Raw genomic sequence first — 26,900 nt, 5'->3', positions numbered from 1 at the left:
TTTAAGCAAAATTGAATGAATTAGAAAACAAATCCTTCAAATAAACATGCTTATACTTTAGATGGCAACTTCTTGAATCTGCAATCCTATTACTATTTTTCACAAATAAAGTAATTGTTTAAAATATTTGAATATGTGAATAAAAAGGAAGAAAGCACTGTAACAGGGCACTCAGTAATCTGGGAATTCTTTGCGGCGATATAAAGCCGATAGTTGAATGTGAGACGGAGAATGTGATTGAGCGCTGTGTGATCAGGCGCTGCCGTTCTCTTCTCAGGCGCTGGTGTTCTCAGTGCCGCCCGTCAAAATAAAAGTCCCGCTCCAACACATCGGCCAATCAGAAAAACGTATCAGTTCAACTTTTCGGCCGATGCCGATATTTTAAAAATGCCAAATGTTGTTTAACTTTAAAAACACAGACAGCAGGAATATTAGGCTGCTGTCACTTTAAGAGCGAACGCACAGATCCAGTGCACTGATACACACGCCTCGACTGCTGCATTCACTTAAAGCCGGCTGCACACTGTACGATCTATTATAGTCCTTTACGATTGTTGCGTGTCAGACTGTACGAACATGATCATCGCTGTGATGTCACACTGTGAGATCTCAGCTGTCATTAATGTCAGACTGTACGACAGTCAAGACACATTAAAAACGGATGCACACAAGAAAACTTGTCCAGAGTTTTACATCATCAATCAATGACTCGTTCGTTCACCGAACGTTAATTTTAGTCACGGCTTGTCGTGAAAACGAGGATAATGTGATGGTTGTTGTAGGAGAGTCACTGCAGGACTGAGAGTCAAGTCTTCTGACACGCCAGAGTCCAAATCTGATCGCAACGGTCATTAATCCGCTGTCAGTGAACATGTCAAACTAACGATCAAAGATTACAGATTTTAGTGTAGGATCAGAGGAATCTTTTATGATTTTGCAAAAATCGTCTCAGACGGCTAAATCGTGCCAGTGCGCAGCGAACCAAGGGTTGGGAATGGGTTATGGGTTTTTCAGAGAACCGCTACACCTGCAATATATATACTTGAATATATACTTGGTCAGAATATATATATTAATTTCAATGTTTTCATTTCCTGGAAACACCGATAACTTCAGTCTATTGCTCATTTGTTGTATCATATTTTGTTCCTCTGCACAGCCAGTGGTGGAGACGGCGCAGCTCAGCGCGCGGAAGGCTAACGACGAGTCTTGCACTCAGCTCTTCTGCCGGCTGGGGTGTGTGTGTGAGAGTCTGAACAGAGAGATCCGCGGGTCCACACACTGCAGACGCGTGCAGTGCATGTTCAGCTGCGGCTGCTTCAAACACAAGATCCTCCTGATCCGCCGGCAGGAGCCCGTGCTAACACACAGCGCTAGCGGCCTCATGGCCTTCCGTGAGTCTCACGTTCTCATACCTGTTTACATGCACTTCTGTTTCAGTCGGACTGAATTCGTTCCTATTGATGAATCTGAATGTAGTGTTTACATGAAAGCTAAACATGTGATCGGGTTGATGTGTGTGTTTATTGTCACAAGTTTCAAATCGGAATATTTTTTTGGACATGCGCACACGAATATACAGAGTTTCATGATGTTTGTGCATAATAACTATTCTCCTACAGTTCTTTATTTGTTTTAAACAGCAGACTTAATATTGATCCATTTCTGGTCATAATTTGGAGATAATGAGCGTATGAGCCGCTGTGCCGCTGCTTATATTCATCACACAGTAAAACTGCCCAAAACCAGTCGTGTGTGGATGAGAGTCTGAAGCCAGCACTGGTGGACCGTTGTCCTGCTCCACTTCACACACGCAGAGATAGGAGGATTATAGGAGGACGAGACACTCGTTTATACCACACTTTATTCATCAGGAGAACAGCTCGTTCAGCGCGTCATACGTCATTACACTATTTCTACATTACGCTATTTCTACGTCATTACGCTATTTCTACATCATTATGATATTTCTACGTCATTATGCTATTTCTACATCATTACGCTATTTCTACATCATTACGCTATTTCTACGTCATTATGATATTTCTACGTCATTATGATATTTCTACATCATTACGCTATTTCTACGTCATTGCGCTATTTCAACGTCATTACGATATTTCTACGTCATTCCACTATTTCTACGTCATTGCGCTATTTCTACGTCATTACGATATTTCAATGTCATTACGATATTTCTACGTCATTACACTATTTCTACGTCATCACGATATTTCTACGTCATTACGATATTTCTACGTCATTACGCTATTTCAACATCATTACGCTATTTCTATGTCATTACAATATTTCTACGTCATTACGCTATTTTTACGTCATTACGATATTTCAACGTCATTACACTATTTCTACGTCATTACACTATTTCTACGTCATTACGCTATTTCTACGTCATTACGCTATTTCATCGTCATTACGCTATTTCTACGTCAGCCAGTGTTGTTTATGAATCCGAGCTCATGGCTTTTGTTCACAGCCGTTGACCCCGAATCAGGCACCCGACCTGCTCCAGCTCTCCCGGTGACCCGCCTGTGGAGGAGGAGTGTGTGTGAGGACGATCCTGAGCCACTCTTCACTCCCAGACCAGCCGGAGCAGCAACACGAGTGCCGCGCTCACACACACACACACACCGGCCCAGAGCTCAGGTGTGCAGAGCATCACACTCACTCACTCACTCACTCACTCACTCACTCACTCACTCACTCACTCACTCACACACACTCACTCACACACACTCACTCACTCACTCACTCACTCACTCACTCACTCACTCACTCACTCACTCACTCACTCACTCACTCACTCACTCACTCACTCTCTCACTCACACTCACTCTCACACTTCACTCCCACTCACTCACACTCACACTCACTCACACACTCTCTCACACGCACTCACACGCACTCACTCACTCTCTCACACTCTCTCACTCACTCACTCACTCACTCACTCACTCACTCACTCACTCACTCACTCACTCACTCACTCACTCTCTCACTCACACTCACTTACTCACTCTCACTCACTCTCACACTCTCTCTCTCACACACACACTCACTCACACTCACTCACACTCACTCACACACACACACTATCACACTCACACACACTCACTCACTCTCACAGTCACTCACTCACTCTCACAGTCACTCACTCACTCACTCACTCACTCACTCTCTCACTCACACTCTCTCACTCTCTCTCTCACTCACTCACTGACTCTCACTCACTCACTCACTCACTCACTCACTCACTCACTCACTCACACACACTCACTCACACTCTCTCACTCACTCACTCACTCTCACACTCACACACTCACTCACACACTCTCTCACACGCACTCACACTCACTCACTCTGTCACTCACTCTCACACTCACTCCCACTCCCACTCACTCACTCTCACACTCACACTCACACACTCACTCACACACTCTCTCACACGCACTCACACACACACTCACTCACTCACTCACTCACTCACTCACTCTCACAGTCACTCACTCACTCACTCACACTCTCTCTCACTCACTCACTCACTCACTCACTCACTCACTCACTCACTCACTCACTCACTCACTCACTCTCTCACTCACACTCACTTACTCACTCTCACTCACTCTCACACTCTCTCTCTCACACACACACTCACTCACACTCACTCTCACTCACTCACACTCACTCACACACACACACACACACACACACTATCACACTCACACACACTCACTCACTCTCACAGTCACTCACTCACTCTCACAGTCACTCACTCACTCACTCACTCACTCACTCACTCTCTCACTCACACTCTCTCACTCTCTCTCTCACTCACTCACTGACTCTCACTCACTCACTCACTCACTCACTCACTCACTCACTCTCACACTCACTCACACACTCTCTCACACGCACTCACACTCACTCACTCTGTCACTCACTCTCACACTCACTCCCACTCCCACTCACTCACACTCACACACTCTCTCACACACTCTCTCACACGCACTCACACACTCACTCACTCACTCTCACAGTCACTCACTCACTCACTCACTCACTCACACTCACTCACACTCACTCACTCACTCACTCACTCACTCACTCACTCACTCACTCACTCACTCTCTCACTCACTCTCACACTCACTCACTCTCACACTCACTCACTCACTCACTCACTCATTCTCACACTCACTCACTCACTCACTCACTCACTCACTCACTCACTCACTCACTCACTCACTCACTCACACTCACTCACACACACACTCTCTAACACGCACTCTCACACTCTCTCTCTCTCTCACACACACACACACACACACACACTCACACTCACTCACTCACACACACACACACACACACACACACACACACACACACACACACACACACACACACACACACACACACTATCACACTCACACACACTCACACACACTCACACTCACTCACTCACTCACTCACTCACTCACACTCACTCACACACTCTCTAACACGCACTCTCACACACTCTCTCTCTCTCTCTCACACACACACACACACACACACACACTCACACTCACTCACTCACACTCACACACACACACACACACACACACACACACACACACTCACACACACTCACACACACTCACACACTCTCACACTCACTCACTCTCACAGTCACTCACTCTCTCACTCACTCACTCACTCACTCACTCACTCTCTCACTCACTCTCACACTCACTCTCTCACTCACTCACTCACTCACTCACTCACTCACTCACTCACTCACTCACTCACTCACTCACTCACAGTGTGTATGTCAGAGAATCAGAATATTTATTTGTCATTATACAAAAGAGTACAATGAAATTATATGCAATCCTCCTATTCAGCGCAATAATCAATGTACAAAAATGTGTATCTAGTCCCGGTTACAGTCCCGGTCACAGGAGAAGGAGAAGGAGAAGGAGAAGGAGAAGGAGAAGGAGAAGGATCCGGTGTACCTGTATCTGGAAAGCATGATGACCTGTGCTCGTGTGAGAGAGTATAACAGCAACCCTCCACTACAGGTGCACTTACTGCCGGCCCGGAGACCTGAGGAAGCGGTACTGCACGCACACACACACACACACACACACACACACACACACACACACTGATATTCTCATCATTATCTGTTCATGACTGTGTCTTCTTCTCTCCCATTGACTGAAGATGAATGGCGTGTCTCAGATGCTGCCGTCTCAGACTCCAGGTCAGTCACGCTTTTACTCAGACGTATTCTCCATTGTTGCGGCTCCTCTCTTCCCAGTCTGTCAGTAATGCTCTGTTTATTTCCTGTCTCTATGAAGCCCCTCCTTCTGAAAAGCACACTGTGCTCTGATTGGTCGGCTGGAGCAGTGTGTTGTGATTGGTCGAGCGCTTCGAGTGTGTCCCGCCCCCTTACCATAACCGCCAGTTTAATACACTACTAACTAGCTCAACCAGGCCCCGCCCCTTTATTCTGCGTATGAATTATTATAATGAGGAATATTGTGACATGTTCGTTCCCGGAAGAAACTCAAGACTACAATGGAGGCGTTGATATTTGAGAAATGTATATTTACATTTGCTTTTATTTTTTAACTACATTTTAGTCTCGTCTTTTTTCGTCAACGATATTGCATGTTGATACAGTCACAGTTATCGGCTAATGACGCTGGTGTCGTCTCGTTATCGTCTCCTCTTAGTCATGGAAGAAGAGGTCGTCAGCGAATATTTATCGTCATAGATTTCGTTAACTAAATGTGCTCTTTACGTCTGATGTGACGTATGTTAAAGCAAAGTTATTTCATATTGTGTTGTGTGTTGGTGCAGGCGTGACTGCAGGAGGGCCAGAGCCCACTAAAGTGCTGGAGATCATCTCTGGGTGTAACTGGGAGTCGCACCGTTCTCTGGTCCTGAAGGAACTGTTCCGCTCCATCAACACCAACCGGCTCTCGTCGCTTCACTCGATCGACGTCTACAGCGTGGAGCTACTCTCTGAACACCTCCGAGCGGACGAGACCGGCTCCACGCTGACGTACAAGGTCTGCGTGTCCCTGCCGGAGAAGACCCCCGAGACCCCGGAGCCGAGGCGCGACGGGAAGACACGAGCCGAGTGTGTGAGGAACTCTTCTCAGAGAGGCCAAAGGCTAAACAAGCGTGTTGATGTCAGCGTGGACGCCAGCGAGACACAGGCTAAGCGCTTCCCTCTTCTGTCGCGCATCCTTCCTGCTGGTTATCTGCAGGTGGAGAGGAAGACGTCGCTGCGTGCCGGACATATTAAGGTGAAGCTTATACAGTTTCAGTCATTAAACATCCTTCCCTCGGGTCATTTTGACCCGGAAATCTTTTTTGAATTTTTTTTTTACAAATTGAGTGTCCATCGGAGGGGTCCAGCACCCCAGGATTTCTGTTGCACGTCAACCATGAATACACACAAAAAAATGTAATGGATTTGGGAAGTTTTGTGGTTCAAATTGAAAAAAGTAACAAATCCTTCCCTCGCGGGTCATTTTGACCCCCTTAGGAATGAATGGAATGCGAGGAATGCTTCAGTTCACATAGAAAAACCTAAAAATGCTCAAAATTCAACCTAAAAATGCTCAAAATTCTAACTAAAAAAGCTAAAACTTTACCAAAAAATGATTTAATAATGTGTACATGTGTATCTGAATGCACACTGAAGAGAACTGGCTTTAGGACCCAGAGGAACAGCTCGTTTGCTCCATATAGACTCTATATTATAGAGATATAAGCCCATCTAGAGTCAGGAAATATCATCTTATATTATTTATTTGTCAAGTGAAGCCTAACCCACACGAGGTCGGCAAAGACACCCGATGTAAGATATTTAGAGCTGAATTAAAAGGGTTATGTATGACATATTTATTTTCGAGTTATTTTGAATTTAAGTTGAAAGAATGTGAGGAATGTGCTTAAATTACCATTTATTTATTGATAAAACCTTGTAATTTAAAGGTAAAAAAAAAATGCATTTAAAAAAAAGAAGAAAAAATAAACAATTAAAAAAAAAGAAGTAGAATTTTAGGGCTTCGGGTCATTTTGACCCGCGAGGGAAGTGAAGTAGCCTCTGAATGAACATCTCGTCCTTCTGACTTCAGGTGAATGGTAAAGCCTACGCTCAGGCTAAGCTGCTGTTGGGTCGAGTGGGAGCGCTTCATCCAGCCAATCGGCTGGCAGCGTATCTCACCGGCAGGATAAAACCAGTGCGATCACTGTCCAAACCAGTTCAGCTCCACGAGACGAGGCGTTCACACTCGAGGGACTCCGGCAAACACACAGGTGAGATCCGGCAGAACCATCAGATGGGTCCAGTTTAACCCGTTGATCTGTATAACAATATGGCCTAAAGTTTACAACTGCACTTTATTTGTACCATTTTGTTTTATTAGTTTATCTATTTACCGTTTTTAGAATTTGAAAGATAATAAAGATATTGTTTGATAAGTGAGATCTCTGATTGTTGTGCTTGAAAACCAAAAAGTAGTGCTTGAAAAGTCCTGGAATGTCATTGTACAGTGTGTGTACGAACCCTATTGAAGCTTTTAATTAAGATTAAATTAGTGTACTGGCAATTAGCTTTATTTCTACAGCGCTTTATATAGTACAGATCTATAAAAGCAGCTTCACAGTAATACATGGGAGGATAACAGAATCAGAATATTCCCAGAGGTGTAGTCCAGGGTCAGAAAGTAAAAGTCCTCCTTAGTATTTTGTTCCAATCGCCTGGATTTGCTAATTAGCAGTTTTTCAGCCAGGAGAACTAATGAGTGGAATCAGCTGACGGAGTTCATGGGTGGAATACACATATGGCAGGACTTTAACTTTCTGACCTCTGGACTTTACACCTCTGAATATTACTGAATATAAAGTGTCTTCTAAACCCCAACAGTGAACTAAACTCCATCAGCTGACAGGAATGGAGAAAAAGCATGAGTGACTGTAACATCTGTAAACGTCTCTTACTGTGTTTAGTGACCCAAGCAGACCAGAGTAAAGGAGCTTTCAGAGCGTCAGCCACTCAGACTCTGGCGATCTACCAGGCTCCCGATGGCACCAATCGCACTCCAACACTCTACATATTCTCACATGTTCATAATCCGGCAGCTCCACCTTCAACATCTAATCATGTGTTATCATCGAAGCCTGGGCTAATCCTGACCGCTGTAGCTCCGCCCTTTTCTTGTGTGACTGCTGTAGCTCCGCCCCTATCTGGCCAGAACGCTGTAGCTCCGCCCCTCTCTGAACAGAACACTGTAGCTCCGCCCCTCTCTGGTGTGCCTGCTGTAGCTCCGCCCCTCTCCGACCCAACCGCTGTAGCTCCGCCCCTCTCTGGTGCTACCGCTGTATCTCCACCCCTCTCTGACCAGAACGCTGTAGCTCCGCCGCTCTCTGGTGCGCCCGCTGTAGCTCCGCCCCTCTCTGAACAGAACACTGTAGCTCCGCCCCTCTCTGGTGCGCCCGCTGTAGCTCCGCCCCTCTCTGAACAGAACACTGTAGCTCCGCCCCTCTCTGGTGCACCTGCTGTATCTCCGCCCCTCTCTGACCAGAACTCTATAGCTCCGCCCCTCTCCCAGACTGAGACAGTCCTCCCGCCCCCCACTGTAGCACCGCCCCTCTCCCAGACTGACACGGTCCTCCCTCCCCCCGCTGTAGCTCCGCCCCCAGTTATAGCTCTGCCCCTCTCCCAGACTGAGACAGTCCTCCCGCCCCCCACTGTAGCTCCGCCCCTCTCCCAGACTGAGACAGTCCTCCCGCCCCCTGCTGTAGCTCCACCCCTCTCCCAGACTGACACGGTCCTCCCGGTCTCCGCTGTGCCTCCGCCACCCACTGTAGCTCCGCCCCTCTCCCAGACTGAGACGGTCCTCCCGGTCTCTGCTCTTCCTCCGGGTCAGCAGGTCGTCCTGCAGCCGGTTGCAGGGATGATGGGAGTGAACATGTGTCAGTTCAACGGTCAGACGATCCAGCTGGTGCCGGTTCCCTCGGCGTCACCCGTGACCAGCGCAGGTCAGTGCCACAACACACTCGACTGCTGCACTACTCTCCTAAACTCTGTGTGTTCAAAGAGGATGTCTAATCAATTGAATTCATAAAACTTTAAGATTTTAATAGTTTATTAAAATTTTTACTATAATAGTTCGCTATGAAATGTATAATTTTTCCCCCCAAATTGTGTGTTCTCACACATACACATACACTCACACTCATACTCTCACACACACTCTCACTCAATCACACTCACACACTCTCTCACACACTCTCTCACACACACTCTCACACACTCTCTCACACACACTCTCACTCAATCACTCTCACACACACTCACACATATCGCTGTCTGATTCCGTGTGCAGCTCTACTCCAAATTCTGTGACATTATGCAGTAAATTCCTGTTTTATGACTGGATTCCGTTTGTGTTCCTGCATCAAATGTAACATTCTCACGTTGATTCTCAATAGGAAGTGCTCAACAGGAAGTGAAAACATCTACGCAACGACCTCAGTCGACCAAATCTGTGTTAAATCCAGCACCTTCACCGACGCATTTTCCCTTCATCACCCCCAGAATCCACTCAGCGCCGGGAAACACCAGCTTCACCTTCGGAAGCGGCGCACACAGCGGGTTTCCAGCCAAGAATAACATGTTTTCCTTCCGGATATTCCCACCGGCGTCCTCGGGCCTCCAACACACGGAAGCAGGAGGAGCCGGTTCCTCGGTGCTACTCCCTGGAGGATACAGGCTAATCAAACTGCCCATGTTGGGCCAACCCAGTGTGAATCCCGAGATTAGCCTGTCTGGGTCCACGGAAAACCCTCGGGAAGAAACACACCAATCCTCCGTTCCCATCAAAACAGAACCCAGTGAAACGCCACTCGCCATTAAAGTCGAGCCTTACAGTGAGTCCCTGCAGACGGACGAACATCAGGACATCAGTGGCGCTGAGAGAGAGTCTGTGCGCATCAAGATCGAGCCTTATGAGGAACTCAACCAGAACCGTGACCCGGACGACGTCTCGTCGCTGAAAGCAGAGGAGCCGGACCCTGAGACGAACATCAGAACCTCTGAAAGCGACGGCCCGGTTTCTGACGAATCCCGACAACATCCGAAAACAAACATTAGTGGTGATTTTTCATGCTCTTTATTCGCGAGTCCGATCTCTGCGTTCTCTAAGCGGACCTTCGCCCTGCCTTTACTTCCGACTCGAACACACACACCAGAAGAGCCGCATGGACACACACACGTGTGTGCTACACCTGTGGACGGGAACAGAAGACGGCAGGAGGTCCAGAACCGCATCCAGTGGCTGTGGAAAAGAAACCCACCGGCTCTGACCTCGGAAGATTCTGGTTCTGAACTCAAGGCTAATGACTCCAGTGCTGCGCTCACGTACTCCAGTGACGGATGGACCACTGACGACAGTGTGAGTGTCAAGGGTCTGCACACGGCCCGCACCCACAATCATTTATCCCGACCATTACGCTTATATTTCAAGCCCGAACCCGAGGTCCATTTCTCACACTTTTGCAGTATGCTGTATTTTATGATTGCTTGCACCGATAATTAAACTAATACACATACAAACACCGTTCCCCACGGCACAGGCCCCTCAGCACACCAGGAAAGAAAAGAAGCAGCACAGACTTGCTAATTATGAAACTTTGCTGTGGTTGAACAGGCGAAACAGTCACAAATCAAACATTAAACTTCAAAACAAAGTTCGCGCAGTTGCACAGCTATTCACACGAGTGTAGTCCGAGTTATGAAGGAAGAGAAGAGCATCGACCGATAGTGCGCGGGAGCACATGCGCAAAACATGATATCGTCGCTGTCCGATGAAAACCGCGTATGTCCATTTTGCCGATTTTGAGATTTTTCGACGGATAGAATGTCCAGGTTCATTTCCGTATACAGTATGCTTCACATATCTAAATGACCAATGAAAAGTTGTGAAATCATGTCATCTGATTTTCACGTATATCCATTTGGTGTCAAAGCTGTCAATCACGCCGCGTATCTCCCGCCCTGTGGAGGCATCTCGCCGGTCTAAGCGTCTCTGGAAGCTCAGCATTGGATAGCCGAATAACTCTGTGAGGTAAAGTATCAGCAAACGTTTGTTTTTGACAACTGTTCAAGTTTATTATATATTCGCAATATATTCACAACTGTTATTTACCGGTAAATGGTCTAGACGAAGTAATTGTCACTTTTTATTGTGGAGATGTTCACGCACGGGTCTGTTAACTTAAGCAATACTTTTAAGGTAGTCTAATATTTTCCTGACTAATAAATTACTGACACAGTAAAGGGTAGATTTAAATAAAGAATAACGAATTTTAAATAAAGAAAAACTAAATTTAAATAAAGAAAAAAACGAAATTTGAAAAATGAAATTTAAATAAAGAAAAAACGAAATTTAAATAAAGAAAAATGACATTTAAATAAAGAAAAAACGAAAATTAAATAAAGAAAAACCCGAAATTTAAATAAAGAAAAACTAAATTTAAATAAAGAAAAACTAAATTAAGTTAAATTAAAAACGAGATTAATTTAGATTGATAATGGGTAAAAAGGCTAATAGCCTACATGTTGGGTCCGTGTACTTTTTCGTTCATTCATTATTCTATTTCGGAATGAAAGATGAAATGTAAAAAAAAGGGTGCAGCTTGTTTTTTTGTTTTAAAGAAAAAAACAGAAATGGCTGTATTTTTTTGTACATAGCATAGCCTACTTTGTTATGATTTTAGTATCATAATGATTAATAAATGCACGCACAATTATCCGTGAACTTGATTTGAAGCCTTTCAACTTGTGTGTGCAAAATGCAGAATTAAATGAATGTGCAGCAATTTGTACAAATAGAGTCTGTAGGTCTACTATACTGTTAAAAGTATGAAAAGTGAACAGCACGAGTAATAGGATGCACAATTTGAGACGGGTCAAACATGATTTTGACCACTTCATTAAGTTTGGTTTTGTAGTAATGAGTGTTGATTCATTGTCCCTTCATAGTTTGCAAGAGACATTTAATAAACTGAGACGTAGGCTATTTAATAAACTGAGCGTAGCCTATTCATCTGTCAATATGAAACGCGACTTGGCCATTCTAATTAATGATCGGAAGAACGCGTATCGACCACCGTTACTGTAAAATATGCACGTATGTCCATTTAAACTCGATTTTGGTCAAATGTGGATTATATCATTACACTGGCAAGAATATGGTTACATTTAAAGATGCCGTACCAAGTATGACAATGCTACGTTCAACTGCTTTTGAAATTACGGTGTTTTTTTCACTTCCTGAAAAGTAACCGTTTTGGACATACGTGAGTTTCATCGGGCAGCGACGATATATATAATGATGAAATAAATGATTTTATATATTTGCATATATTAAACTGCGTATGTGCTTTCTCTCTCGCGTGCTCTTTCGGTCACAGCCAGCAGGCTAGCACATCACAACGATGCGTCCTATAGCTCCCGCTGAGGGGGAAGTGGGACACGATACAGTCATTCGCTTCTCTAATATCCTCATGTTCTCCTGATGAAACCGACACTTGTTGTGAAAGGCCTGAAGAGGGAGTTTTATCTTCCGCAGTGTAAGACATTCAGGCTCTGTGTGATGATGTGGTGCCAGAGAAAGCAAAACTTGAACTTGAACTTGACGCGCCTTACCATAATAACAAGCACTAACTGTGTTAAATAGAATTTGATGTGCAAGCAAAAAGCCATCAGGTCTATTATACTTGCATGTTTACTGTTGTAAACGCTGAAGGACAAATTACAAGCGAACCAAAGGAAGAAACGTTTATAATCCCCTGTAAAATGGGCGAGACGTGAGTGAAGATTCGAAAGAATATAATATTTTAAGCTGATAGTCGGGTGACCAGATCGCAAAACATAATAGAAAGCCGACAAAGCTTAAATGTATGTGGTCACGTGACGTACCTCGCTCTTTCGGCATGAGTCCAGATGTGTCCATGGCTGCAATGTAACGTTTAATTGCTAACCTATTATTTATTTTGAAAGCATAGCTCTGTGCTTCACTCGTCATGATATTCACGTAAAACAGCGTTCACATACAAGATGTGTTTTGGCGGATCAGCGCTGGTGCTAATATATGTATATATATGAGTTTAGAAAACACTGTATTTATTCAAACAAACACTTCTTTACTCACCATTGCATTGCAAACAAGCAAAGACGTTGTAAACTGCGTGCGGCTCTTCATTCTCAATATTATGAGGTTTACCGACAGTTTGAGGATCCACGTACTTCAGTCACAAGCTCTTTTTAATACTTTTCAATGGTTAAACATTTGCAAAACCCACTGACAAATGTAAAGGTAATGATTTATGAAAAGAAAGATGTGTTTCCTGAGAGTGGACGCTACTCTGACACATTAATCTCTGACTGACTACAGAACACTTCCTGAACTGAGATGAGCATCTTCTGTAAAGCTGAGTTGTGAGAGCGCGATACAAATAAACTTGAATTAAAATTGTGCAATATTTTAATCCCAGAATGAGAAGAGCAGTGAAGACGAGGTTGACATCGAGACGTTCGAGGAGAACGATGAGAGGATCATCTGCCGCTTGAGAGCCAAGGCCAGACGGTGAGTCAGTTATGAGCTTTATGACCTTTGACCTTTCACATTCTCTCAGCTGGTGTTGCTGATGCTGATCTGCTGTTTACTCTCTTCAGGAACACACCGCGAGCAGCTCCACATCAGTGGCTCGTGAGTCTTCTTCTGGTTTATTTATATCACACAGTTTCCTTTGTTTTGCTCACTGAGGCACAGATGTTTCTGTCAGCGGAACCCTGATATTTATGCATACCTATATAGCTAAAATATTTCAATCATTTAATTAGGGCTGTCACGATGTTAGATTTTTCACACCACGGTTATTGTGGCCAAAAGAATTCACGATATCGATATATCGCGATATCTATAGAATCTATTTCGGGTAGTTATCAGTCAAATTAATTTTTACTTTGTTTATATAGTTTTTCTTTTTTACCCAACAAACATAAGGATACTGATAGACAAGGCACATGCATTTTTTACTTCTTGCGTACTCAATCTATGGCAAATTCTTGTGAAGGAAGACAAGCATGTGAAGTTTATCTGGTTTCAAACTGAAGCAAAACACTGTCTGAAGGTTTCCTGAAGAACTGAAAAGCTCTTAAACCTATTGTTGCACCGGCGCCAATAAAGTCATGCAGATAGCAGATTTGAATAAAAAAATCAAGTGCAAATACAAATACAAAAATAAGATGAGTAAAGAAAACGGGGTTCTTAATTTTAATAATCACCCTTTATTAATATATGAACACAGAAACCCCCTGTTAACAGTTAATGCCACGTTTCCCATTCCATGACTAGTAAAATAATAGCCGCGTCGCGTCTGACAACTCGAGGTATCGCACACGCACGCGCGTCTCAGTTTATGGCCAGCAATATCATTGTTTAAGGACATTATGGAATCGAGAGAATGTCTGTACTATGTTATGAATGATTACACTGTACAATTAAATAATAGTTGCTGAGTCTGTGATCTGAACACTTTACCTCTGAGCGTCCGTTAACTGAATGAATTGAGAATATCACCTGAAAATCCGATAACATCAGCAATTTTAATTCAAGCAGCTGATTTCTGTAAATTAATGTAAAATTAAATGTATATTGCAGCACAGGGTAAAATCATTTACGATGATTTGAGACAAATATAATGTAAAGTTAATCTAAAACGATGTAAATGACGCTCTGTGTCGCGGCAGGATTTTGAACATGGTCCTGAGCCGTTGCTGGGCGTCGCGGCCGCCGGTGTGTGTAGCCTACACTCATAGAGAATGTGTTCGAATTTTAAAGACGTGGCGCTGCGCTTCTCGTCCGGTGTGCGACCACCTTTAAGGTGCTGTTTTCTTTGAAGCCGAAGAACTCTGTTCTTAATTCTGGCGAGCTTACTTTTTTCGGGTGTGGACAGAGTGTTCCACTCTAGCTGCGCAGGCGCGGACGAGCGCTGCGTCGTCTTCTTATTTGACAGGTGTCAGCGGGTGCAATACTGCCACCTGAGAGGTCAACCAGGTACTGGCGCTGGAGTATTTACGTGTCATGTTATCATAAGAGTCCTATTCATTTTAAACATTGTGGTTATCGCCAATACCGGTATATTGTCACACTCTAAATTAACACGATGTCGATATTTCATGCTTTGAATATCACGATTATCGTCAACACCGGTATATTGCGACACCTCTACATTTAATTATACATGTTCACGGTTATGGTCACATGATAAATACAATATATATACATATTTAAAAAATATATATTTTTATGATTTAATTCATTATTAACCGAAATCTCCAATTAGCAAACATTTATAATATAATAAAATCCACAGTCCGTGTACTGGTGCGTATTAATATATACTGTACGCAAATCTTAAGGCAGAGGTTATAAGATTGTCATGAGCTGTTGTGTTTAGGCAAGATGAGTTCATTTATACAGCACATTTCACACACTAAGTGCTTTACACAGAGAGGAATTAAAATAATCACAAAATAAAAGCAAGGAAAATTAAAACGGCTATAAAATAAACTAAAAGAGTAAAAAGATGATTCATAGATAAACTTCTCATCTGGTGAATCACGGTGTATCACAGCTCCCAGTTGTACTCTGAGATTTCCCCGTAGCGATTACACTAGTAAAAATACACTAGTTTAGTAGAAATAAAATATTTGTAAACCTGATTATTTTATTTTCCCAGCTAAAGGCTAAATTGGTGGGAAAAGCGTCCCATCATGCAGTGCGGTTGATGTCAGATCTGCCTCTGTACAAGCGCACGTTTCGTCTGAATCAGGCGCTGAGAGAAAGGAAGCGTCAGATTGAGTTGCATCAGAGTTTGGATTCGTTGAGGAGGACACTGTGTGTTGATGAAGACGACAGCATGAGCACTGAAGACCTGCTCCATCAGGTGCGTCAAACACACTCGCACACACACCCACACACACACCCACACACACACACACACACACACACACACACACACACACACACACACACACACACTAACATCTCTGACGGCTCTTCATGAGCAATGCTGGAAATTCAATGGGAAAATATTGTGATCATTATTGATGCGTATAACGTTTGCCATGTTTCTGCTGTCACGGGTGTATTCGGTCATCATTACTGATCGCTGCGTGTGTGACATCAGTATTAGCTGTTTCCATCCACCCATTTTTAGGTGAATTTTTGGATATCGCATAAAAAAAAATGCTGGATGGAAATACTAAGATGTGCATAAATTCTAAAAATGTGCATAAAAAACTTTGAGGTGGATAATTGTTTTATCCGATAAGAAGACATGATGCATAAACTACGCAGAAACATATTTGAATAAATCCTTCAAACCTCATGTGACTCAGCATCAGCTGTGATTGGATAACTGGAGTAACCAGTGGACCAATGGCATCTCAGCATCTCTAATGTTGGTTTGGTGTAACACCGGAGTCGAAGTGTGTGATCAGAATGATCTGGTTTAATTCCCTCCAGAAGCGTCTCACACACGAGTGTGTTCCCGAACACCAGCATCCGGACGCAAGAGAACATGACAGCGTTTACTGTGTTTCGTCTGACGCTCTGAGACACTCGTTTATGATGGAGGAAGAAACAGCCGATTGCAGAAACTTACTGTTTTATTACTGATATTTTGTGCCAGTTTCCCAGGAAGTGATGATTTTGTTATCTTGAACACATGGGATGGAAACGCTGTTTTATTTGCATATGATTCATGCAATATTCCAATTTTGCGCATAAGTTAAAATCACAACTTTGGATGGAATCCTGATGATTGATGTTTTATTTTCTCTGTTTCAGGCTCGTCGGGTGGTTGGGGCTCTCGAGGACCACGGCAGGTCTTTGATGGCACAGAAACGGGCTTTGATTCAGCAGCATTCTCATTATCAGACCCTGATCTCACAGCGCTCTGGTACACAATACAGCAGCACACAGCATCAGACCAGATATCAGCACCAGAACAGAAATCAGCATCAGACCAGATATCAGCCTCAGACCAGATATCAGCACCAGACCAGATATCAGCATCAGAACAGAAAGCAGCATCAGACCAGATATCAGCCTCAGACCAGATATCAGCACCAGACCAGATATCAGCATCAGAACAGAAAGCAGCATCAGACCAGATATCAGCCTCAGACCAGATATCAGCATCAGACCAGATATCAGCATCAGAACAGAAATCAACATCAGAACAGAAATCAACATCAGAACAGATATCAGCCTCGGACCAGATATCAGCATCAGACCAGATATCAGTACCAGACCAGATATCAGCATAAGAACAGAAATCAGCCTCAGACCAGATATCAGCACCAGACCAGATATCAGCATAAGAACAGAAATCAGCATCAGACCAGATATAAGCCTCAGACCAGATATCAGCACCAGACCAGATATCAGCATCAGACCAGAAATCAGCATCAGACCAGATATCAGCCTCAGACCAGATATCAGCCTCAGACCAGATATCAGCCTCAGACCAGAAATCAGCCTCAGACCAGATATCAGCCTCAGACCAGATATCAGCATCAGACCAGATATCAGCATCAGACCAGAAATCAGCATCAGACCAGAAATCAGCATCAGACCACCAGACCAGATATCAGCCTCAGACCAGATATCAGCATCAGAACAGATATCAGCATCAGACCAGATATCAGCCTCAGACCAGATGTCAGCATCAGACCAGATCACAGAGCATCAGACCAAATATCAGCATCAGACCAGATATCAGCCTCAGAGATATCAGCCTCAGACCAGATATCAGCATCAGACCAGATATCAGCATCAGACCAGAAATCAGCATCAGACCAGATATCAGCATCAGACCAAATCACAGAGCATCAGACCAGATATAAGCATCAGAACAGAAATCAGCATCAGACCAGATATCAGCATCAGACCAGATCACAGAGAGTCAGACCAAATATCAGCATCAGACCAGAAATCAGCATCAGACCAGATATCAGCCTCAGACCAGATATCAGCCTCAGACCAGATATCAGCATCAGACCAGAAATCAGCATCAGACCAGATATCAGCATCAGACCAAATCACAGAGCATCAGACCAGATATCAGCATCAGAACAGAAATCAGCATCAGACCAGATATCAGCATCAGACCAGATCACAGAGCATCAGACCAAATATCAGCATCAGACCAGAAATCAGCATCAGACCAGATATCAGCCTCAGACCAGATATCAGCCTCAGACCAGATATCAGCACCAGACCAGATATCAACATCAGAACAGAAATCAGCATCAGAACAGATATCAGCATCAGACCAGATATCAGCACCAGAACAGAAATCAGCATCAGACCAGATATCAGCCTCAGACCAGATATCAGCACCAGACCAGATATCAGCATCAGAACAGAAATCAGCCTCAGAACAGATATCAGCCTCAGACCAGATATCAGCATCAGCATCAGACCAGATATCAGCATCAGACCAGAAATCAGCATCAGACCAGATATCAGCATCAGAACAGAAATCAGCATCAGACCAGATATCAGCCTCAGACCAGATATCAGCACCAGACCAGATATCAGCATCAGACCAGATATCAGCATCAGAACAGAAATCAACATCAGAACAGATATCAGCCTCAGAACAGATATCAGCCTCAGACCAGATATCAACATCAGACCAGATATCAACATCAGACCAGATGTCAGCATCAGACCAGATATCAGCATCAGAACAGAAATCAGCATCAGAACAGAAATCAGCCTCAGACCAGATATCAGCATCAGACCAGATATCAGCATCAGAACAGAAATCAACATCAGAACAGATATCAGCCTCAGACCAGATATCAACATCAGAACAGAAGTCAGCCTCAGACCAGATATCAGCCTCAGACCAGATATCAGCCTCAGACCAGATATCAGCCTCAGACCAGATATCAGCATCAGACCAGAAATCAGCATCAGACCAGAAATCAGCATCAGACCACCAGACCAGATATCAGCCTCAGACCAGATATCAGCATCAGAACAGATATCAGCATCAGACCAGATATCAGCCTCAGACCAGATGTCAGCATCAGACCAGATCACAGAGCATCAGACCAAATATCAGCATCAGACCAGATATCAGCCTCAGAGATATCAGCCTCAGACCAGATATCAGCATCAGACCAGATATCAGCATCAGACCAGAAATCAGCATCAGACCAGATATCAGCATCAGACCAAATCACAGAGCATCAGACCAGATATAAGCATCAGAACAGAAATCAGCATCAGACCAGATATCAGCATCAGACCAGATCACAGAGAGTCAGACCAAATATCAGCATCAGACCAGAAATCAGCATCAGACCAGATATCAGCCTCAGACCAGATATCAGCCTCAGACCAGATATCAGCATCAGACCAGAAATCAGCATCAGACCAGATATCAGCATCAGACCAAATCACAGAGCATCAGACCAGATATCAGCATCAGAACAGAAATCAGCATCAGACCAGATATCAGCATCAGACCAGATCACAGAGCATCAGACCAAATATCAGCATCAGACCAGAAATCAGCATCAGACCAGATATCAGCCTCAGACCAGATATCAGCCTCAGACCAGATATCAGCACCAGACCAGATATCAACATCAGAACAGAAATCAGCATCAGAACAGATATCAGCATCAGACCAGATATCAGCACCAGAACAGAAATCAGCATCAGACCAGATATCAGCCTCAGACCAGATATCAGCACCAGACCAGATATCAGCATCAGAACAGAAATCAGCCTCAGAACAGATATCAGCCTCAGACCAGATATCAGCATCAGCATCAGACCAGATATCAGCATCAGACCAGAAATCAGCATCAGACCAGATATCAGCATCAGAACAGAAATCAGCATCAGACCAGATATCAGCCTCAGACCAGATATCAGCACCAGACCAGATATCAGCATCAGACCAGATATCAGCATCAGAACAGAAATCAACATCAGAACAGATATCAGCCTCAGAACAGATATCAGCCTCAGACCAGATATCAACATCAGACCAGATATCAACATCAGACCAGATGTCAGCATCAGACCAGATATCAGCATCAGAACAGAAATCAGCATCAGAACAGAAATCAGCCTCAGACCAGATATCAGCATCAGACCAGATATCAGCATCAGAACAGAAATCAACATCAGAACAGATATCAGCCTCAGACCAGATATCAACATCAGAACAGAAGTCAGCCTCAGACCAGATATCAGCCTCAGACCAGATATCAGCCTCAGACCAGATATCAGCCTCAGAACAGATATCAGCATCAGAACAGAAATCAGCCTCAGACCAGATATCAGCATCAGAACAGATATCAGCATCAGAACAGATATCAGCCTCAGACCAGAAATCAGCATCAGACCAGATATCAGCGTCAGACCAGATATCAGCGTCAGAACAGATATCAGCCTCAGACCAGATATCAGCATCAGAACAGATATCAGCATCAGAACAGATATCAGCATCAGACCAGAGCCTCAGACCAGAAATCAGCATCAGACCAGATATCAGCCTCAGAACAGATATCAGCCTCAGAACAGATATCAGCCTCAGAACAGATATCAGCATCAGAACAGATATCAGCCTCAGAACAGATATCAGCATCAGAGCAGAAATCAGCCTCAGACCAGATATCAGCCTCAGAACAGGTATCAGCCTCAGAACAGGTATCAGCCTCAGACAAGATGTCAGCCTCAGACCAGATGTCAGCCTCAGACCAGATATCAGCATCAGAACAGATATCAGCATCAGACCAGAAATCAGCCTCAGACCAGATATCAGCATCAGAACAGAAATCAGCCTCAGACCAGATATCAGCATCAGACCAGATATCAGCCTCAGAACAGATATTAGCATCAGAACAGAAATCAGCCTCAGACCAGATATCAGCATCAGAACAGAAATCAGCCTCAGACCAGATATCAGCATCAGAACAGATATCAGCCTCAGAACAGATATCAGCATCAGACCAGAAATCAGCCTCAGAACAGGTGTCAGCCTCAGACCAGATGTCAGCCTCAGACCAGATGTCAGCCTCAGACCAGAAATCAGCCTCAGACCAGAAATCAGCCTCAGACCAGATATCAGCACCAGACCAGATATCAGCATCAGACCAGATATCAGCATCAGAACAGATATCAGCCTCAGAACAGATATCAGCATCAGACCAGAAATCAGCCTCAGACCAGATATCAGCCTCAGAACAGAAATCAGCCTCAGACCAGATATCAGCATCAGACCAGATATCAGCCTCAGAACAGATATCAGCATCAGAACAGAAATCAGCCTCAGACCAGATATCAGCATCAGAACAGAAATCAGCCTCAGACCAGATATCAGCATCAGAACAGATATCAGCCTCAGAACAGATATCAGCATCAGACCAGAAATCAGCCTCAGAACAGGTATCAGCCTCAGACCAGAAGTCAGCCTCAGACCAGAAATCAGCCTCAGACCAGATATCAGCATCAGACCAGATATCAGCATCAGACCAGAAATCAGCCTCAGACCAGAAATCAGCCTCAGACCAGGTATCAGCATCAGACCAGGTATCAGCCTCAGAACAGGTATCAGCATCAGACCAGGTATCAGCATCAGACCAGGTATCAGCATCAGACCAGATTACAGCATCAGAACAGAAATCAGCCTCAGGCCAGATATCAGCATCAGACCAGATATCAGCCTCAGAACAGATATCAGCATCAGAACAGAAATCAGCCTCAGACCAGATATCAGCATCAGAACAGAAATCAGCCTCAGACCAGATATCAGCATCAGAACAGATATCAGCCTCAGAACAGATATCAGCATCAGACCAGAAATCAGCCTCAGAACAGGTATCAGCCTCAGACCAGATGTCAGCCTCAGACCTGAAGTCAGCCTCAGACCAGAAATCAGCCTCAGACCAGAAATCAGCCTCAGACCAGATATCAGCATCAGACCAGAAATCAGCCTCAGACCAGAAATCAGCCTCAGACCAGGTATCAGCATCAGAACAGGTATCAGCCTCAGAACAGGTATCAGCCTCAGACCAGATATCAGCCTCAGACCAGATATCAGACCAGGTATCAGCCTCAGAACAGGTATCAGCCTCAGACCAGATATCAGCCTCAGACCAGATATCAGCCTCAGAACAGATATCAGCATCAGACCAGATATCAGCCTCAGACCAGATATCAGCATCAGAACAGATATCAGCCTCAGACCAGATATCAGCATCAGAACAGATTTCAGCCTCAGACCAGATATCAGCATCAGAACAGAAATCAGCATCAGACCAGATATCAGCATCAGAACAGATATCAGCCTCAGACCAGATATCAGCATCAGACCAGATATCAGCCTCAGACCAGATATCAGCATCAGAACAGATATCAGCCTCAGACCAGATATCAGCCTCAGACCAGATATCAGCATCAGAACAGAAATCAGCATCAGACCAGATATCAGCATCAGACCAGATATCAGCATCAGAACAGATATCAGCCTCAGAACAGATATCAGCCTCAGAACAGATATCAGCCTCAGAACAGATATCAGCATCAGAACAGATATCAGCCTCAGAACAGATATCAGCATCAGAGCAGAAATCAGCCTCAGACCAGATATCAGCCTCAGAACAGGTATCAGCCTCAGAACAGGTATCAGCCTCAGACAAGATGTCAGCCTCAGACCAGATGTCAGCCTCAGACCAGATATCAGCATCAGACCAGATATCAGCATCAGACCAGAAATCAGCCTCAGACCAGATATCAGCATCAGAACAGAAATCAGCCTCAGACCAGATATCAGCATCAGACCAGATATCAGCCTCAGAACAGATATCAGCATCAGAACAGAAATCAGCCTCAGACCAGATATCAGCATCAGAACAGAAATCAGCCTCAGACCAGATATCAGCATCAGAACAGATATCAGCCTCAGAACAGATATCAGCATCAGACCAGAAATCAGCCTCAGAACAGGTGTCAGCCTCAGACCAGATGTCAGCCTCAGACCAGAAATAAGCCTCAGACCAGAAATCAGCCTCAGACCAGATATCAGCACCAGACCAGATATCAGCATCAGACCAGATATCAGCATCAGAACAGATATCAGCCTCAGAACAGATATCAGCATCAGACCAGAAATCAGCCTCAGACCAGATATCAGCCTTAGACCAGAAATCAGCCTCAGACCAGATATCAGCATCAGACCAGATATCAGCCTCAGAACAGATATCAGCATCAGAACAGAAATCAGCCTCAGACCAGATATCAGCATCAGAACAGAAATCAGCCTCAGAACAGATATCAGCATCAGAACAGATATCAGCCTCAGAACAGATATCAGCATCAGACCAGAAATCAGCCTCAGAACAGGTATCAGCCTCAGACCAGATGTCAGCCTCAGACCAGAAATCAGCCTCAGACCAGAAATCAGCCTCAGACCAGATATCAGCATCAGACCAGAAATCAGCCTCAGACCAGAAATCAGCCTCAGACCAGGTATCAGCACAGGTATCAGCATCAGACCAGGTATCAGCATCAGACCAGGTATCAGCCTCAGAACAGGTATCAGCATCAGACCAGATATCAGCATCAGACCAGAAATCAGCCTCAGACCAGAAATCAGCCTCAGACCAGATATCAGCATCAGACCAGATATCAGCCTCAGAACAGATATCAGCATCAGAACAGAAATCAGCCTCAGTCCAGATATCAGCATCAGAACAGAAATCAGCCTCAGACCAGATATCAGCATCAGAACAGATATCAGCCTCAGAACAGATATCAGCATCAGACCAGAAATCAGCCTCAGAACAGGTATCAGCCTCAGACCAGATGTCAGCCTCAGACCTGAAGTCAGCCTCAGACCAGAAATCAGCCTCAGACCAGAAATCAGCCTCAGACCAGGTATCAGCCTCAGACCAGGTATCAGCCTCAGACCAGAAATCAGCCTCAGACCAGGTATCAGCCTCAGAACAGGTATCAGCCTCAGACCAGATATCAGCCTCAGACCAGATATCAGACCAGGTATCAGCCTCAGAACAGGTATCAGCCTCAGACCAGATATCAGCCTCAGACCAGATATCAGCATCAGACCAGAAATCAGCCTCAGACCAGAAATCAGCCTCAGACCAGGTATCAGCATCAGACCAGGTATCAGCCTCAGAACAGGTATCAGCCTCAGACCAGATATCAGCCTCAGACCAGATATCAGACCAGGTATCAGCCTCAGAACAGGTATCAGCCTCAGACCAGATATCAGCCTCAGACCAGATATCAGCCTCAGACCAGATATCAGCCTCAGAACAGATATCAGCAGATATTAGAGGTGCATGAAATATGATACAGCAGCTCTATAGGATGAAACTCACACTGTTTTCTGACTCTTGCAGTGGCGGGAACAGAATTACATGTTGAACAGAAATCAGCAGCTCCTTCATCAGAAACGCCTCAGTCAGGTGAGCTCAGATGATCAATCCAGCGTTCCTGTATAAAAATGAAAACCTTCATCAATCTTTGTGTTTTCAGTGGCGAAGAGACACTCACGCCTGCCCAACATAGTCCTGCAGTCCTTCACCAGTCCTAAACCAGTCCTTCATCAGTCCTAAACCAGTCCTTCACCAGTCCTAAACCAGTCCTTCACCAGTCGTAAACCAGTCCTTCACCAGTCCTAAACCAGTCCTTCACCAGTCCTAAACCAGTCCTTCATCAGTCCTAAACCAGTCCTTCACCAGTCCGTGATTCAGATTCATCCTCATGAATGAGACGTGATCCTGGTTCCTTCACCATAAGAATACCATAGTAAAAACAAGAGTTCTGGAGTCGAAACCAAGGCAAACCCCTCGTTCTCATGTGATTAATGTCTCCAAATACTTTCATTTTCTGTTAATAATGGGTGGAATTTTTGGTTTGTTTTTTGTACAGTCTTTGTAAAAAGGAGTTATGTGTAAATATCACTCAGGTTATGACTTGATAATGAGCTTGTTAACCCACATTGGGGAGATATTTCTGTCTTCTTGTTTAATACTAAACATTTTTGCACAGTCATTGGATTATGCGTTTCTTTTTTTTGTTAAAGCAGATATATTTTTGTGATTTATGAATCATGCTTGTGTTGGTGAGGCCTGTGTTTGTTGTAATCATTACATTAGTCTAAGAGATCTGGAAAATACCTCGTCCAGATTGATCTTCATGCATTAATCTTGTGAAGTTTTGTCTGTTTGTAAATTATGCACATTTACCCTCTTTATCATATTGAAATGGCCTCAGGATTGGGTTCATATTATGGCCTTGGGCAAAAATAAAATTGATATCCACAAATGTTTTGGTGTTTTTATTGTTCTGCCTTTATAAATGCAGCAACATTTCAGTTTTTAACGAGAGTTACTTCTCATGCCTGACAGGAAGTGATGTGTGTGAACGGGTTTCCTCAGTTCTGAGGCGCTGCGTGTAAAATCAGGCCTGCACAAAAGAGGCCTAATCTTTAACCAAATATGAGCAGTTATGATTTACATGCATAAGCAGTTTAAAATAGTGTTCTCAATAATTTACATATTTGGCACATTAGTGCTATTCATATTGTTTCTACAAATGTTTTCACTAATTTTTCACAACAAAAAATATGATATACTTGCACAAGCATTATTCAATTATTTCAAATTTACAGTTATGGCACATTAGTGCTTATTCGTATTTTTTCTACAAATGTTTATGCATGTAATGCATTATATAAATATAAAAACATATATAAATTCGTTGTATATATATATATTATTTTTTATATATATATTAAAAAAATATTAAATATGCATGAAATTATTAGAAAGGTATGTACACAAAAGGCTTAATTTAGACCAAAATATGAGTAGTTATGATTTAAATGCATACGCATTTTAAATCATTAAATCCATTCATTCATTATAAATATTTTATTTAAAAAAATTATATAAATATTCAAAAAATCATGAAATCTTTCGAAATCAGGCATGTACACAAAAGGACTAATATTTCACACACACACAAAAAATATTTACTTGCATACGCATTTTAAAATAGTGTCCTCAAGTTTACAGTTAGGCCTCACCAGTGCTTATTTGTATTGTTTCTATAAATGTTTATGCATGTACAAATATTAAATATAAAAGTCTTAAATGTTTTAAGTCATTTAAATATGAAAGTCATAAATGTTTGAACATTTCACATTGAGGTATTATCTCTGTTAGGTGCTCATGAATATGTAAACACAGCGAAACGTCATGCGTCTCGAAGGCCAATCAGATCGCAGGACTCGCTGATTAGCGGAGGCGCGCAGGCTCGTGCTCGTGATGAGTGGATGACCAGTGATTCAAACTCAGGACTCGCTTGACTCTGACTTTACTGTAGTATTACTGGAGTTTGACACGAATGCACGTCTTCATGATCTGGTCTCTGTGAAGCTGAAGGACATGGAGGCTTTGACCATCAAGAGTCGCATTAAAAGTCTCCTTCGCTCTCCATCCATCAGACTGAGGAAGAGGAGAAGCTCCACAGACGGTCAGAGCAGAAGAAGACAGGTAAGAGACTCAGAGAACGCGTTAGAGAACAGTCCATCAGTCTCAGTGCTGGACACTGCAGAACAGTGAATCTTTCATCACTGTAACAATCTGCAGCTTGTTGTTGTTTTGATGAGTTTGAGGATTGTTACATTGATTTGTTACAGTTATAAAAGTTTCATCACTGCAACAAACATCAAAGGAAACATTAAATA

At 43.7% G+C, this 26,900-nt stretch overlaps 2 protein-coding genes across 3 annotated transcripts in view; both read left to right on the top strand.

Annotated features, from left to right (window-relative positions):
- The window catches only part of mgab (MAX dimerization protein MGA b), a 38,004-nt gene extending 12,536 nt beyond the window's left edge, over nucleotides 1-25,468 (top strand). The window contains exons 8-21 of one of the 2 annotated variants that reach the window (XM_082147118.1): nucleotides 1,160-1,394; nucleotides 2,498-2,667; nucleotides 4,937-5,116; nucleotides 5,226-5,265; nucleotides 5,868-6,319; nucleotides 7,157-7,337; nucleotides 8,031-9,062; nucleotides 9,516-10,477; nucleotides 13,581-13,672; nucleotides 13,762-13,795; nucleotides 15,837-16,037; nucleotides 16,943-17,054; nucleotides 24,547-24,612; nucleotides 24,683-25,468. In XM_082147118.1, the coding sequence (XP_082003244.1) occupies nucleotides 1,160-1,394; nucleotides 2,498-2,667; nucleotides 4,937-5,116; nucleotides 5,226-5,265; nucleotides 5,868-6,319; nucleotides 7,157-7,337; nucleotides 8,031-9,062; nucleotides 9,516-10,477; nucleotides 13,581-13,672; nucleotides 13,762-13,795; nucleotides 15,837-16,037; nucleotides 16,943-17,054; nucleotides 24,547-24,612; nucleotides 24,683-24,762 (3,837 nt within the window). In that variant the 3' untranslated portion in view covers nucleotides 24,763-25,468. Of the gene's footprint in view, nucleotides 1-1,159; nucleotides 1,395-2,497; nucleotides 2,668-4,936; nucleotides 5,117-5,225; nucleotides 5,266-5,867; nucleotides 6,320-7,156; nucleotides 7,338-8,030; nucleotides 9,063-9,515; nucleotides 10,478-13,580; nucleotides 13,673-13,761; nucleotides 13,796-15,830; nucleotides 16,038-16,942; nucleotides 17,055-24,546; nucleotides 24,613-24,682 lie in introns of both variants that reach the window. The other variant, XM_082147117.1, reaches the window with a different exon arrangement.
- A 1,105-nt stretch (nucleotides 25,469-26,573) lies between these two features.
- LOC309481593 (mitogen-activated protein kinase-binding protein 1-like) overlaps nucleotides 26,574-26,900 on the top strand; it is a gene marked incomplete at its 3' end in the record, with an annotated part of 10,022 nt that continues 9,695 nt past the window's right edge. Inside the window, exon 1 of the mRNA XM_082146556.1 lies at nucleotides 26,574-26,706. Coding sequence (XP_082002682.1) covers nucleotides 26,599-26,706 — 108 coding nt within the window. The 5' untranslated portion in view covers nucleotides 26,574-26,598. The remainder of the gene's footprint in view (nucleotides 26,707-26,900) is intronic.

This window comes from Leuciscus leuciscus (assembly GCF_965113295.1).
Source record: "Leuciscus leuciscus genome assembly, chromosome: 19".
In the NCBI taxonomy this organism is placed as follows: domain Eukaryota; kingdom Metazoa; phylum Chordata; class Actinopteri; order Cypriniformes; family Leuciscidae; genus Leuciscus; species Leuciscus leuciscus.
This window is presented reverse-complemented; position numbering and strand designations above follow the sequence as displayed.